The sequence below is a fragment of the Eulemur rufifrons genome, chromosome 7 (assembly GCF_041146395.1).
Source record: "Eulemur rufifrons isolate Redbay chromosome 7, OSU_ERuf_1, whole genome shotgun sequence".
NCBI classification, from domain to species: Eukaryota; Metazoa; Chordata; class Mammalia; order Primates; family Lemuridae; genus Eulemur; species Eulemur rufifrons.
In genome coordinates this window covers 3,351,246-3,366,925 of record NC_090989.1, presented here as the reverse complement: position 1 = coordinate 3,366,925, position 15,680 = coordinate 3,351,246, and the positions used below count along the sequence as shown (strand labels likewise).

The following is a 15,680-nucleotide window of genomic DNA, read 5'->3' as shown; positions in this document are numbered from 1 at the left end:
ACGGGGTCTCGCTCTTGCTCAGGCTGGTCTCGAACTCCTGACCTTGAGCGATCCACCCGCCTCGGCCTCCCAGAGTGCTAGGATTACAGGCGTGAGCCACCGCACCCGGCCTAGGGCTTCAGCACTTTGACTACGATGTGATTTGGTCTGATTTTCTTTTTATTTATCCTTCTTGGTGTTCATTGATTTTCCATGGACTGTAAATTTGTGTTTTAACCAAATCTGTAAAATTTTCAGCCATTATTTCTTTAAACGTATTATATGCACCCATCTTTCTCACTAACTACATGTATGTTCGAAAGTTTGTTATTATCTCTCAGGTGACTGTGGCTCTGTTCTTTCTTTTAAAAAAATCTTTTTTCTCTCTGCTCTTCAGACTGGGTAATTTTTATTCATCTGCCCTAACTCTTTCTTCTGCTGGCTCTAAACTGCTGTAAGCACCATCTATAATACAATCCAGATATTATATTTTTAAATGCTAAAATTTTCACTTGATTCTTATTCATAGATTTCTCTCTTGAGATTCCTCGTCTGTTTACTATTTACTAACATCCTTTTTGTTTAGGTTATTGGACGTACTTATAATTGCTGCATTGTAGTCTGTGTCTACTAATTCAACATCTGAATTATCTGGGATGTCTGTTGGGTGATTTTCTCTTGACAGTAGGTTACATTTTCCTGTTTCTTCACATGTCTGTTTTGCATCGTATGCTAACATTGTGAATAACATGTTGCAGAGACTCTAGATTTTGTTATCTTTCTCTGAGGAGTGTTGGTTTTGTTCTAGCAGTCAGTTAAATTACCGACTGGTGACCTCAAACTTGTGGAGACTTGGATTTATGCTTTGTTAGGGTAGCTCTGTAGAGTGACCCTTCTGGGGGGTTAGCAGGAAGCCTGAGGTGCTTATTAGGCCCCTCAAACTGGACTGGACTCAGGCTCCAAACTTTGTCTCCCCGTTGTTTGGAGCTGAAATCCCTGCTAGGCTCTTTCATCCTCCTAGACCCACACATATGTGCGATTCAGGGATCAGCCAAGAAACAGTTTACACAGAATGTGCCTTCCCGCAAGGTTCCTTTGGGACCCTGGGGATTTGGGACTTTGGGGATTCCCCCTTTCATTTCCATCTTCTCTGACAACCTAACACTCTGTCCTCTGACACTTCAGCCAGATAAGCCTGCAACTTTCTGCTTGCGTCCTAGCCACCTACAATATGAGGTCACGCCATAGCAGGACATGGAAATCTTCCATTTTTTACAGCAGCGTAGTTCTTCCCTCTGTGAACATACCCTTGTGTATGAGACTGATGGATATCTGTGTTGCTTCCTGCCTTTTGTTATGACAGCGATCAGTTGGCTATTTTTCATTTCTCTTGCAACAAACTTTACAACCGTGTGCAGCCTGTTAAAAGTCCACAGATGTAGTGAGACCTTCCGTTTGCAAAAAGACTCGGTCTTTACCAGATTTTGGCAAACATCCGGTCATTTGCATCATGGGCAATCCGTTTATTGGGTCAGACTTTATCCTGACAGCATTCTTCCTGGAACTGGTCTAGGGGGTCATTTGACACAAAGTCAATGCCCCAGACACGATGAACCCGAGTTGATTTCTTTCGGCTTCTCCATAATCAGCCTTTCCCGTAGGGTTGTCAGGTCACAGTGACACACGCAGGGCATCGTATAATGAAGCCCCACCAGCATGTGCCGTGGGCTGCTGGTTCCCATCCAGATTCCTCCGAGGGCATCCACGTGGGCGTTCACACCCTTCTTCACCAGAAGTTCATCCCGCCGGCGGGGAGGGTCCCCCAGAAGAAAGGGGAGACGTCAGTGCGGATCGTCTTTCCCTGCTGTGGGTGAGAGCAGCCCTGCCCGTCCCTGCAGCCCTGGGTGACAGCATGACGAGGGCAGGGCAGCTCGGGTTTGACGCTCGTGACGTGGCCTCTGTCAATGTCACGTAGCCGCCGCAGGCTATGAGGAGAATTAGAGTGAGTTCACGCACTAAAAGCACTCAGAGCGGCAGCCGGAGCACCGCAGGGGCTCGGTAAAGATGGGACGGAGCCACCGTCTGTAACACAGGAAAGAGAGACGCGTGTTAGCCGTCCCGGAGGCCTGCAGCTTCGTAGGCGTGTTCCTGCTTACACACCCATCCTAGGGAAGAGAGAAGCGCATAGAAGTTATGCCCAGATATCTGCAATCCAATGCACGCTACACACAACATGAAATTGCCTCTCCAGCAACGAAAGGGAGGAAATTCAATCCAGGGCCTGCCCTGAGGTGCCCTGAATCTGAAATGACAAGGCAGTTGCACGACACTCTCCACAATTCCACATTTGGTCGTCAGGGTCTTCGGCCCACTTTGCTTCCTTTGTTATACCCAATGGCTGAAACACCAGTCGTCTGGGGTGTTCCTTTGGCTGCTGATAAACTTGTGCGATTCCTTGGCAGGGGGACAAGCCATGGAAGGCCTCCTGTGCCTTTAAGAAGCAAGGCGAGGTCACCGTTAATCATATAACTTTATTGTCCTCCTGGGCCATAGAGGAAATGTCCTCCTTGTTCTGAACATCTACTTTATGGTGTCCATAAACAGTGAACTGCAGTGACTGTTCCCTGAGTTAGAACATCCTTGGTCAGTTGGGAGGTTCCAGGGCAGCTGCGCGGGTCGCGGGTCGGGAGAGAGCGAAAGTGGAACAGGAGGTGAGTTCGCTTCCCAGGAAGAGGGACGGCGACCCTCCCCACCCCCGCCAGCGGGAAGCCCGCCAGCCCTTCCCTGGCAGAGCCAGGGCGCTCAGGGCTTGGGGGCTGGACAAGAGCGGAAATAAGTGCACCTCCCCCCATGCTCAGGGCCTCTGCCGTGCTCGTCTCTTCGGGGCCGAGTAATGTAGGTTATTGTCCCTAATGCAAAAATAAGACACCCCTTTCTAAAGCAGAGTTTTAAAAAAAAAGTTTGTTAGTATCTGATAAGGAGAAACGTGGCTCACTGTATATTAATGGCGTGTAACCATGAGCCCAGTGGTGCTATGCAACAGCTGCCCAGTCGAGAGAGACTGGGACAGATGGGATCGGGCATGGGCTCCAAGGCCACACTCACGCGTCCTTGTGCTATTGTGTGTCCCACTGTTGCAGGTCCAAGGCTTGGGATGCAAATTTCTTACTGTTGCTTCCAGGCCCCCTTCCTCAGTGCACAGGTTTTGGGGCCAGAGTGTTGCTAGGGCTGTGTTTGCATTCCTCGGCCAGGGAGAAGAGTGTGCGCCCAACCCCGCTCAGTGTCTGGGGACAGAAGAATTGCTATTGCTGTTATTGTTCTCCCAGGCACAAGATTTAAAAAAGAGACATGCAAAGCAGCTCACTGGCCGATCTAATTAGTGTGTTGAGTTAAAGTAGTCTTCGGAGGTGGAATTGTAGGTTGGGATGTGCTGTGGATCAGTTAAACCAAATTTCACGTCCTTCTGCGCTGGGCAGACTCGTGATTTATCTGAAACAAGTAAGCCATTCCTGGAGCAGGTGGGCAAGGCCAGGGCAGGTTCCTTGAACTGTCCACTGCACCCTAAGGTAGGGCCAGGTGATGGCTTCTGGGCACGGGACGGGGGCAGGGGGCAGACTCTGCCGTGGTCACTTGTGGGAGCAGCCGTGCGAGCACCCGGGGGCGGGCGCCTGCTGCCACCCCCGTGGCCGAGTGCCACCAGGAACCTGGAGCGGGCAGCCCCACAGGGTCCCCTCTGCACCTCCTGAGTTTTGCTTCATCCCAGCCCCCTTGGTTCTGCTCGCGTGGGCGGGTCCTGGGCCCTCTCTTGCAAATCCATGGCCCGAAGCTGGACGGACTTGGCAGCGTCTTAAACACAGGACCCAGACCCTGCTGGATTCCGAGATGGCCCTGGAACGAAACTCAACTCCCCTGTGACATGTGAGAGACTCGGTGCTTGTCACGTGAGGAGGCTGTCGGGGCACAGCACCCAGATGAGCCAACTTTGCCAGTCCAGAGCACGCGGACAGCAGCCTGGACTCGGTGCGGCCGGGAGGGGCCGGCTTAAACCTCACACCCGCTCATTTGCGCGGTCAGCGCTTCTGTCTTTATTAAAGTCACTCGTGTGCAGGACTAAATTATAGGGCGCTTGGAGCAGCACCCTTGAATCCCACTCTAGTGCCCAGACTTGGGCACACTCGGGCCTTGTGCTGCTGCCGGGTGGCCGGTTTCCTCTGGAAAACAGGTGGTTCTGCGTGCACATCCGCAGCCGTCCCTCGGTCTCGCCTGCGTGGTCAGCGACCGTTCCCGCTGGCTCCTCCGCTCAGGGTCTTACTCCCACTCTCCCAGGTGCTCGGAAACTTGGCAGGTTCTGTCCAGTTGCAAATCGCCAGCATCCTGGGCTATTGCTGGTTATTCTTCACTTTTTAAAATTTCTCAAAGTGAAACTACTTGAATATGCTTTATTTTTAGAATTCAGTATATGCCACATGGCATTTAAGGAAGAAGGCAGGTGTCACGCATGATACCGGATTTTGCTGATACGGTGTGGTTTTGCCACAAAGGTTGGGAATGACTAACATGTGCAGCTGAAACCGCTTGTGGCCTCCAAATCCAGCAGTTTCAGGCTCGCTGAAGATTCTGGAGGCGCTGGAGGGGTGAAGACCACATTCCAGATGTTGCAGGTAGGATCCGCTGCTTCTCAGCCTAGAGGTGATGCCCAGAGCTCACCTGTCACCCCATGGGACGGTGACGTCCCAGGGAAGGCAGCAGAAGCAAGAAAGGCAGTCAGGGGAACTGCGCCTGCCGGAGCCCCCGAGATACAGTAATGGCAGCGGCGGCGGCATCGCTGAGGCAGGCGCCGTCCTGAGCACTCTGCACGCTTGCGACCCCAGCGCGTCTTTAAGTCAAGAAATCCACTGGGAGGAAGCGGTGGCCGCTGCAGGAATTCCAGTGATTCCAGGTGGGGAGGGCGGCGCCCATTTCCTGACCAGGGCTTTGTTTGTGGACGTGTGGGTGTGGCTGGCCTTTGTGCACACAGGCCGTGTTGCTCCTTTACCCTCGCCACAGAGTGCAGACTTCACGTGATCCAAGGAGACAGTTCAGCGAGTTCCTCCCGCGGAGTTACCTGTGTCCCATTAGCGTAAGTGCCAAGACCTGGGCGTCTGTGGCTGGAAGCTCCGCTGGGAATCCGTGCCCTTTCTGGGAACAGCTCAGACACGTTGGCATGCTGGCCCGGGTGGCCCGGGCGGCTGTAACTGGGACCCAAACGTCTGGCCCTAGCGCTGGGCTGGACGGGGAAGGAGGGGGTAAGGAAACACAAAGCTCGTGCCGAGGTTAAATTCAGGCATAAAACCACTGCAGTGCTCAGGGGAGCCCACCTCGAGGAGCCAGAGGAAGACTCTCCCTTACCTTCCCAATTCCATTCCGTCCGCACGGGTCTCGTTTTGAGGTAATTGCAGGTTGATGTGCGGTTGTGAGAACAAGTGTAGAGAGAGCCAGGCAGTCTTGGTGACACTTCCCTCAACGGTGACACATTGCACAACTGCAGTATAATGTCACAGCCGGGGACTGACGCTGACTCAGTCCAGACCTAGGACATTCTGTCCCCACAGGGTCCCTCCCTCCTGCTGGCCGTCCGTGGCCACACCACTTCCCTTCTATTCGCCACCCGACCCTGAGCCCCAGCGACCACCGATGTGGTCTCCATTTGTGTACTTTTGTCGATGCTGAGATGTTCTGTAGATGTGACCACACAGGGCAACCTGGGGACTGCCTGTTTGCACTCAGCGTCGTCCTCTGGGAGCCATCGAGTTGGCTGTGGCCGTGGTCCCTTCCTTCCGCTGCTGAGTGGCCTTCTGTGGTGTGGGTGGACCACAGCTTGTTCATGCGCTCGCCCTGGGAGAGCCTCTGGGTCGTCCCCAGGTTGGGGCTGTGACAGGGAAAGGGGCTACGAGCACTGTGTGAAGGTTTTGTGTGAAAATAGTTTTCATCTCTCGGCCCAGGAGTCCAAAGGCGAGGTCGCATGTAGTTGCATGTTTAGCTTTTTTAAAAAGCTGCCAGACTGTTCCCCAGAGCACCTGTGCCCGCTCACACCCCCACCGGCCAGGCGAGTGAGCCTGCGCCCTCAGCGGCACTGCGCCGCGCCACGCCTCGTCCCGGCCCTTCTGATCAGTGTGTGGGGCGGTCTCACTGCGGTTCGCATCTGCGCTTCCTCGTGGCTAATGGTGCGTCTTCTCACGAGCTGTGCCCGTCTGTGTACCTGCTTCAGAAGTATGTCTGCCATCTCTCACCCATTTCCAAACCGGGTGGTTTTGTTTTTCTCTGTTGAGTTTCGACAGTTGTTTACGTATTCTATGTTCACGTCTTTGTCGGTTATGTGGTTTGCAGGCATCTTCTCCCAGATAGTGGCTTGTCTTTTCCTCCTCTTAACGGGATCTTTCTCAGAGCAAAAAATTTAATTTCGATGAAGTCCAGTTGATCAATTTTTCCTTTTCTGGCTTGTATTTTTGGTGTCCAGTCTTAAAAACTCCCTGCCTTACCCAAGATCCTGAAGATTTTCTCTATCTTTTTTTCTAAATGTTTTATAGGTTTACATTTTACATCCGTGGTCCATTTTGCATTGATTTTTATTTAAACTGCAAGTTTTAGATTGAGGCTCTTTTTTCTCTGCCTGCCGGTGTCCGATTGCTCCACACCACTGTTGAAAGGCTCTCTTCTCCCTTCATCTGCTCTTGCACCCTGGAACCATCAGGCACATCACGTGGGTGTGGCTGGGATCCTCTGTTCTGTCCCATCACTGTCCCCATCTGCCCTCTGGCAATACCTCACAGTGTTGATTGCCGTAGCTATGTAATAAATCTCAAGATCAGATACACGGAGTCCTCCCATTTTCTCTTGGTTCTCAAAATTGTTTTAGCTCTTCTAGTTCCTTTGCATTTTTGTATAAATGTTAGCATAACCTTTATTTCTACAAAAAAAAAATCTTGCTAGGATATAGATAGAAGTTGCATTAAACCTGTTTACCAATGTGGGGAGAATTGGCATCTTTACCATGTGGAGACTTCCAACCCATTAACATAGTCAGTCTTGCCATGTATTTATATCTTCTTTGATTTCCTTGATCAGCGTTGTATAGTTTTCAGCATACAACATCTGCACATGCTTTCTTAGGTCCACACTTAAGTTGTTTTTTTCCTTTTTTGGTGATTGTAAATGATATTGTATTTTTAATTTTAATGTCTGCATGGTCATTGCTAATATATATAAATACAATTGAATTTTATATGTTTTTCTATCCTTTGACCTTGCTACACTCACAAATTAGTTCCAGGAGGGGTTTGTTGTAGATTTCTTGTGATTGTCTATGTAGACAGTCACGTCAACAGCAAATAGGGACAGTTTTTTTCCTTCGTTTTTGGTCTGTGTGGCTTCTGTCTCTTTTTCTTGCCTTATTGCACTGGCTAGAACTGCCAGCACTCTGCTGAGCGACAGCAGTGCTTGCCTTGGCACGATCTTAGGCAGAAAGCATTCAGCCTGTCATTTGGAGCACAGTCGGCCCTCCACATGGGTGGGTTCCACATCTGTGGGTTCACCCAACCATGGACGGAAACATACAACAATAAAAAATAATGCACATTTCAAAAAGACAGTGTAAGAACCATTTGCACAGCATTTACATTGTATTAGGTATTGTAAGTAATCTAGGGGTGGATGGCTTCCAAATACAGAGCCAGCCCTGCGCCCCTAGTACAAACCCCACTTAATCTTCATGTACAACTATTTTTATATGTTGCTGAATTCCATTTGCTAGTATTTTGTTAGTGATTTTTTGTCTGTATTCATGAGGGGATATTGGTGTGTAGTTTTTGTTGTTGTCTCTGTCTGGATTATCGGGGTAATACTAACTTTATAAAATGAGTTGAGATGTGTTCCCTCCTCTTCTATTTCTGGAAGAGATTGTTTTGAATCATGTTTATTCTTTGAATGTTTGGTAGAATTCTCCAGTGGAATGATCCAGGCCTGGAAATTTCTTTTCAGGAAGTTTTAACATTACCAATTGAATGTCCTTAGAAGTTATGGGGTATTCAAATGACCTGTTTCATACCGAATGAGTTGAGATAGCTCATGCTTTTCTGGGAATCGGTCCATTTTGTATCAGATGTAAAATGAGTGTGTCTAGAGTTGTTTGTAGCGTCCCTTATCCTTCTGCCGTCCGCAGGGTCGTAGTGACGCCCCCTTTCATCCCTGATACCGACAATCTGCATCTTCTCTCTTGGTTTGTCGGTCGTGCTAGAAGTTTGTCAATGTATTGATGTTTCCAAATAACTTTTAATAGCTGTTTGCTTCATTGATTTTCTGCATTGTTTTGCTGTCTTCTAGTGCATTTATACTCTTTTCTCCATTATTTCCTCCATTCCTTCTGCTATTGTTGTGGGTTTATTTTGCTCTTCTTTTCCTAGATTGCTAAGGTGGGATCTTTGATTATGGAGTCGAGCGTTTTCCTCTCTTCTAACTAAGCACTTGGTGCCGTGACCCTCCCTGCCAGCGTTGCTCTAGTTTAGTCCCACAGCTAACTCTGACGTGTTGCATTTTCATTTCCTTTGAGTTCCCCGTCTTTTTACATTTCACTTGAGACTTCTCCTTTGACACATGAATCGCTTAGACGTGTGTTGTTTAGTTGCCACGTGTTTGAAGATTTTTCTGCCATCTTCCTGCTACTGATTTCTAGTTTAATTCTCTTTTGGTCAAAAAATATGCTGTGTGTGGTTTCAATTCTGTTAAATGTGTTGAGGTTTTCTCCATGGCCCAGGACGCCGTCTGTGTTGGCGCATGCTTGTCACACCTGAGAGGAACATCACCTGCCGTTGCTAGGTGACGTGGCCCCTAGCACTGCTTGGTGGGCTTCTACGTTCACCTCAAGACCCCGAGATCATTAGCTCTTAAAGTTTATGTCACACATCATATGTTATCCAAAGACTTCATAATAAGTGACCTAAAACCCTGTTGAGTTCCCCAGAGATGCCCGTGAAACCCCACAGTCACCCTTATTGGCGGAGGTCGCTTCTCCTCCCTGGCAGGTGTGGGCCTTTCTGAAGGCTGTGGCTTTGGCCAGCCAGCGGCTCAGCTGGGTCTCTATGACGGCTGACATTTTTATTCTTATAATTCAAGAGATACAATAAAACATCATTTTTCTTCTTCTTATCAAGTCATTGAATGCTAAAGTCCAAGGGGCCTTAGGTCACCTGGTCTACCTTGGGCAGGTGAAGCTAGGAGGTCTTGAGCGGTTAATTTAAATTGATTCGTTTTTTAAATGTTTTTTCTTTTTATGAAACTAATATATGTTGTTCATTATAAAAAATGCCTAAGAGACAGAGAAACAAAATGTATCTATAATCTCATAAGCAAAGGGTAACTACTGTTGTTTTGGAGTTGACCCTCCCAGTGTGTTTTCAAAAGTGGAATCTCTCTGTAGGACTGTTTTAAAACCTTTTTTTTTTTTTTCTTTAACAATAGATGTGAACATTTTGAAGATTTTATTTCTAATAGTAAAGTATGATTTCGCATTACAGATACATTATCATTTATTTAACAAGCCCACGGCTGCTACAGTTTCACTGTTAAATAACCTTGTGACGAACATCTTTTGTGTACACGGCTGATTATTTCCTACAAATGGGACTCCGGGTCAGAGGATATGAGCATTTTTAGCTTTTGAGCCCCACTGACGAATTGGATTATTGGAAACTTTTGTTTGTTTGGGCTGGTTTTGTTTTGTTTTTATTTACTTTGTTTACAGTGGGGGGTTAGGCATCAGAGCAGCATAGAAGACAGGAACTCGAGACTAGGCCCTTGAGGGTCCGGCGCTGGGCCTGGCCAGGAAACAGGGAAACGGGCAGGGTACACTCGGCCCTGTGGTACCTTATAAAACCAGCCGCCCAGCCCAGTTTTACGGGCCAGGCAACAAAGGGACGAACTAGCTTGACCCGGCCAGCTTCCTCTCCACAGACCGGCATGAGAACACCGTGTTTTGCACTTGAACTCACTCTGTCACCGTAATTGCCCCCATAAAATAGAGCCAGGCACTAAGAGAAAACTTCCCGTGTTGAGAGACCCAGTCCTGCCTGCTTTTTATAGCTGGAGACCACGAGCCCTGGACACTGCTGAGCAGCCTCTGCGGGGCCGGCGGGGAAGAGAGTGGAAGGTGGGGGGCCCAGGTTGCTCACAGGAAGCCAAAGCATCCCTCCAGGTACCCCGGGCAGCTCCTCGGCCCCCGTGTCCACACCAGGAGGGATCCTGGCCCACGAAGCCCCACATGTCCTTCCCTGTCGCCTGTGTTCCATCTGCCTCTCTGCTTCGGTTTGCAGAGAGAGAAGAGCTCGTCCAGACGGTGCTGGCCCAGGTCGCTGAGCAGTTCTCAAGGTACAGACTCCTCTGAGCACACGGTGCAGAGATGGGCTCTCTCTCAACGGCAAAGGCGGCCCTGCTGTGAGGGGGCCGCTGGCGGCTCGGATGTGTCACCCACCTGGAGCAGCCGTCCTGGAAGCGCAACCCTTCTGTGATTCTGTACCTGGGCCGGCGTGGGTGGGTCAGGGAAGGCTCACCTTATGCCGGAGACCCTGTCGAGTAGGCACTTTCAGAAGGAGAAGTTTCTCCCCTGGCTCTTCTGGGACCAGGAGAATACTCTGCCAGCACTGACAGCATGTTAAAAACACGCTTTCTCGCTGGGACTCGGTGTCGTCCGGCTGCTTCCTTTTCATCCTGAGTCCGCCCACCAGTTCCAACATAAACACTGTTTGCACTTCGTCAGACCGAGTTCTCTGGCATCTTACTGCCCCAGAGTAATTAAAATGGGGGGAAGGGCAGGTGGATACCACTTTTTAAAAGCCCCTGCGTTGTTCAACTGAGTGGGTTGGAGCCTCCAGGGAGGAGACCAGGTCCCCTGAGGGTGTCTGTGCCCATCAAGGCAGGCCCTGGGGACTGGGCCGTCCCTCTTCACGGGCAGAGACCTTGTGTCCACTGCCCAGGTCTGAGGCCGTGAGTGCACCTGCCCGTGCCGTGCGCGGGGTGTCTCCGTGTTGGAAAACATTCCTCAGGGTAAAGGGTCGTGCTCTCCCCCCGCGGGGCTGCAAAGCACCCCTGGCTCTCCACACGGCCCCTCCCCAGCCCCAGTAGCTGTTAGCTCTGAGAGTTCAAAGGGTTATGTTTCCTCTCTCTCTTTTTTCATTCCTAGAGCGTTTAAAATCAACGAACTGAAAGCTGAAGTCGCGAATCACTTGGCAATGCTGGAGAAAAGAGTCGAATGTGAGTGGGTTTGTTTCCCTTTCGCGTGTCTGCCCTTTAACCTCTACTCAAATTAACCACCTGGAACGGGGAGGAGCTTAGCGCTGATGGTAAATGCTTCGGATGTACCTCCGATGCTAACAAAGGCCGGAACAGTCGCTGCCTGAGCGTTTCATTTCTGTGTTAAAAGCAGCACAGCGCGTGGCGTAGGTGTTCTTTCCGTGCGTGTGGCGGGGACACACGGAGCCCTCGGGCTCAGCCCCTCCTGGAACCTCCCCTGAGGGTCTCTCGGGGTCCCTTCTGCATAGACGAGGACGGTGTCCGCACACCGACCTGCACGCTGAGGTCCGCAGTCATTTGCAGCGTGTCTGCCACTCGTCACCGCTGGGCCTCCCGTCACACAAAGGAAGCAGAAAGCCAGGGAGTGAGCGAGTCGGTTCAAGCCTTGATTCAGTTACCAAAAGCTCAGTCTGCGAGGAAAACAGCTTCAGGCCACTCATCCTCTGTGTCCTCAGCCGTAAGGACGGTGCCTGAAGGCCGCGCGGCGCGGAGATCTCTGTCAGTGTCAAGGCAAAGGCCAAGGACTGAGGGCACCGCGGTCACTGACCCAGACGCTAAGTAAATGGCATCCAAGCAGGGGGCCACTAAGGGTCACGGAGCCACCAAAAAAAAAATCTGGCTGGTTGGGATTTGTTAAGATCGACTAAATGTCGCTTTTCATATCTTGTTCGTATTGCTTGTGATTTTTTCAGGAAAAAAAATTCTGGATCGTGCAAAAACTGACTCATCGAAATATGTTGAGACATGGTTTCCATAGTCATATTGATCCTTTTCAAAGTGTACTGACATTTTTAAAGTTCATTGGTCACTGGATCTTCAAGGTGGTTTTATTGTCCCCGCTGATGCTGGGGACTCCACTGGCTGTGGGCTCGACCTCCCTGGGTGCCCCTAGCTGACGGCTTCTCGGGCTCCAGCAGCCTCTGCGTTAGCAGGAGGTGACCGAGGTGCCGCACCCGAGCTGAGCCCTAGGGAGTAGAGTTCCAGAGGGACCCCCAGAGACAACACAGCCTCACCCCAAGGACGTGGGTAGCCAGATACTTCAGGAACGGCGGAGGGCAGAAGGGGGACATCCTTCCGAGGAGGAGGGGCCTGCAGCGGCACCTCTGGTGCAGACCCCGGGGAACTGCTCGGCCAGCTTCTCAGAGAGCAGCCCTGACCCCGCGCAGCTGCCGGGAGCCCGCTGTTCGGGGAAGGTGGCCAGGAGCCCCGCGCCATGCTGCTGCGCTGGGCCCGGGCCAGAGGGGTGCGCTCACGTAGACACACACCGTACACGCGTGTAAATGCCCAGAGAAAGATGCAGATAACACTCACATAGACATACCCACACGCACACACGTGTAAACACAGAGACCCATGTGGATGCACTCACATACACACAAGTGTAGCACGGCCACGTGCCGATGCACTCACGTACACACTCCCAGACATGCTCACACAGAAACACAGAGACGCGCCGAGGCACTCACATACACAGCTGCACACACACACACACACACACACACACAGAGACAGGTGCGTATATGTGCACATACACATGTACACCCTCATGGAGACACATGCATACATGTGTGTGCTCACACACAGCTTCATCCGGTATATATGAGCTGTCATGAGCTGTTTTCTGCTTCTTGAGTTAAAGGACTCATCCAGCTAGAATTGGCCATCTTTAAAATATATTAATATTACGTGGCGATGGGCTTGTCTTAAAGGAATTTCCTATTTATTCTTTGAGATTTTTAAATATATAATTCCTCTGACTCAAATACAGATTTCTCCATTTCTCGGAATTGGCTTTCACAGTGTGTAGCCTTCTTCCAGGAATCTGGGATTCCACTTAGGTTGAAGTTATTTCATAAACGCAGCCCCGGGCTCTCGCCACATGAGGCTGGAGACTGCACCTCGCGGGGCTCTCTGCTCGCTCCCCTCCTGGTCTGCGGGAGGACTCAGGGCGGCCCTGCTCCATCCACCCTTCGTCCCCAGGCCCTGGGCTTGGGCCAGAACCCAAACACAGTGCGGGCCACGGCTAGAGTTGACCCCGGGGGCAAAGTTTAACACAAGTCATGCAAAAAAACTGGCAAAGATTAGATGCCAAAACCAAGCCTTGTTTTGTCTTTGCCGCTCAGAAGTGCTCTTTAGGCAGATCCTCAGCGAAGTCCTTGGAGGAAGCACTGGAAGGAAGCTCTTCCCATGCTTGTCTTTAAACAACTTTTATTAGCTCTGCAGCCACAGGAGTGGGCCCGCCAGGTTCCTGGCAGCCTTGCCCAGTGGGGCGGCTGAAGGACAGCTCCTCCCTGGTGACCCTCTCAGCCCCCCTGCCCACCCGGCCCCTTCCCGAAACCAGCGTCTCTCTTAGCAAATCGCTCGTGAAGCTCCTACTCCAGGTGGCCCGTGTCTTTGAGAAGCCCATAAAATCTCTCCTAAAGCCCGAGAGGACAGCCCAGGGCTTCCAGATGATGCTAATCCTCCAAGTCCGCGTGTCCAAGGGCCCAAGCCTCGTCCAGGAAATAGGAAGGGGCAGTCGTGGGCTGGACTCCGAGGGCCCAGCAGTGCCGAGGGGGCTGGGGAGCCTCTGCTCTAGTTTGGGGTGCTTGGTCTGTGCCCACCTATGCTTAAAGTCTGAGGGTGGATGATGAGTGGGCCAGGACGGAGGACCCTGTGGCTTGTCCTTCTGCCATTGTCTGCGTAGGGCTCTCAGCATGAGCCACGTGTCCCATCAGACTGGCCTGCTCTTCCCTCCAGGGTGGGCCGGAGGGGGCTGGGATGGGTCGGTGAGGGGGGCTATGGAATCCTCCCAAAGGCAGCCTGGTGTCCCAGAAGGGCCGGGGAGCAGGAGCCCCAGGACGCTGTACTGCTCTGTCCGGGCCACCTCCTCCTCAGACGTTCTCTTCCAGCTCTGTCATTCCGTGACATGTTGTTTTTCTCTTCCACTGATTAATGCTCAACTTTTGCCATCTTGTTACTATCAGTTTCCTTGGCAAACAGTCTCTCCATAAACTTAATTGCTGTAAATTCTGATTCTCTGGAATTCAAACTGGTGACATTGTGCTGTGTTGCCTAAGAGGCTTAATTTTAACGTCACCCCAGTAAAAGGCCAGGGAAGCTGATCTCAGTGAACTCCGGCACCAGCCCAGACGTTGTGCACCCACTGAACACCACGAGCTATTTAAACAGTGCTTTATGTTGAAAAATGAAAAGAAAAAATTGTAGGTTTGTTGCAAACTCTTTTAGCAGCAAAATTTGATCTGAACTGACATGAAGCCATTGGTGTTTATTTATCCTGCTTAGTGTGATAAATAAGCATTTTCAGCGGTGGGGGAGGTGGGAAACCATGAGCTGGGAGGCCGGCTGCTAACACGGGGAAGGCCCGTGACCACTGATGAGTACAAATAGCCACTTGGAAAACAGAACAAATGGCCTTATCCCAGTTTTGCCTTTTAAAATTAGGAATAGATACGCACATACATAGACAGGTTGCAGGGATGGATGGGTAGACAGACAAGATGCAGGGATGGATGGATGGGTAGACAGACAGGATGCAGGGATGGATGGATGGATGGATGGGTAGACAGACAGGTTGCAGGGATGGATGGATAGACAGACAAGATGCAGGGATGGATGGATGGGTAGACAGACAGGATGCAGGGATGGATGGATCGATGGATGGACAGAAAGGATGCAGGGATGGATGGATGGATGGATGGGTACACAGACAGGATGCAGGGATGGATGGATGGATGGATGGGTACACAGACAGGATGCAGGGATGGATGGATGGATGGATGGATGGGTACACAGACAGGATGCAGGGATGGATGGATGGATGGATGCGTAGACAGACAGGATGCAGGGATGGATGGATGGATGGATGGGTAGACAGACAGGATGCAGGGATAGATGGATGGATGGATGGGTAGACAGACAGGATGCAGGGATGGATGGATGGATGGATGGGTAGACAGACAGGATGCAGGGATGGATGGATGGATGGATGGGTAGACAGACAGGATGCAGGGATGGATAGATGGATGGATGGACAGACAGGATGCAGGGATGGATGGATGGATGGATGGGTAGACAGACAGGATGCAGGGATGGATGGATGGATGGATGGGTAGACAGACAGGATGTAGGGATGGATGGATGGATGGATGGGTAGACAGACAGGATGCAGGGATGGATGGATGGGTAGACAGACAGGATGCAGGGATGGATGGATGGGTAGACAGACAGGATGCAGGGATGGATGGATGGATGGATGGATGGGTAGACAGACAGGATGCAGGGATGGATGGATGGATGGATGGATGGGTAGACAGACAGGATGCAGGGATGGATGGATGGATGGATGGATGGGTAGACAGACAGGATGCAGGGATGGATGG

The 15,680-nt window shown here is 50.9% G+C and overlaps 1 protein-coding gene across 1 annotated transcript in view; it reads left to right on the top strand.

The window, feature by feature from the left end:
- The window catches only part of PDE9A (phosphodiesterase 9A), an 86,013-nt gene that overhangs the window by 47,211 nt on the left and 23,122 nt on the right, over positions 1-15,680 (top strand). Inside the window, exons 5-6 of the mRNA XM_069472251.1 lie at positions 10,323-10,377; positions 11,189-11,259. Coding sequence (XP_069328352.1) covers positions 10,323-10,377; positions 11,189-11,259 — 126 coding nt within the window. The remainder of the gene's footprint in view (positions 1-10,322; positions 10,378-11,188; positions 11,260-15,680) is intronic.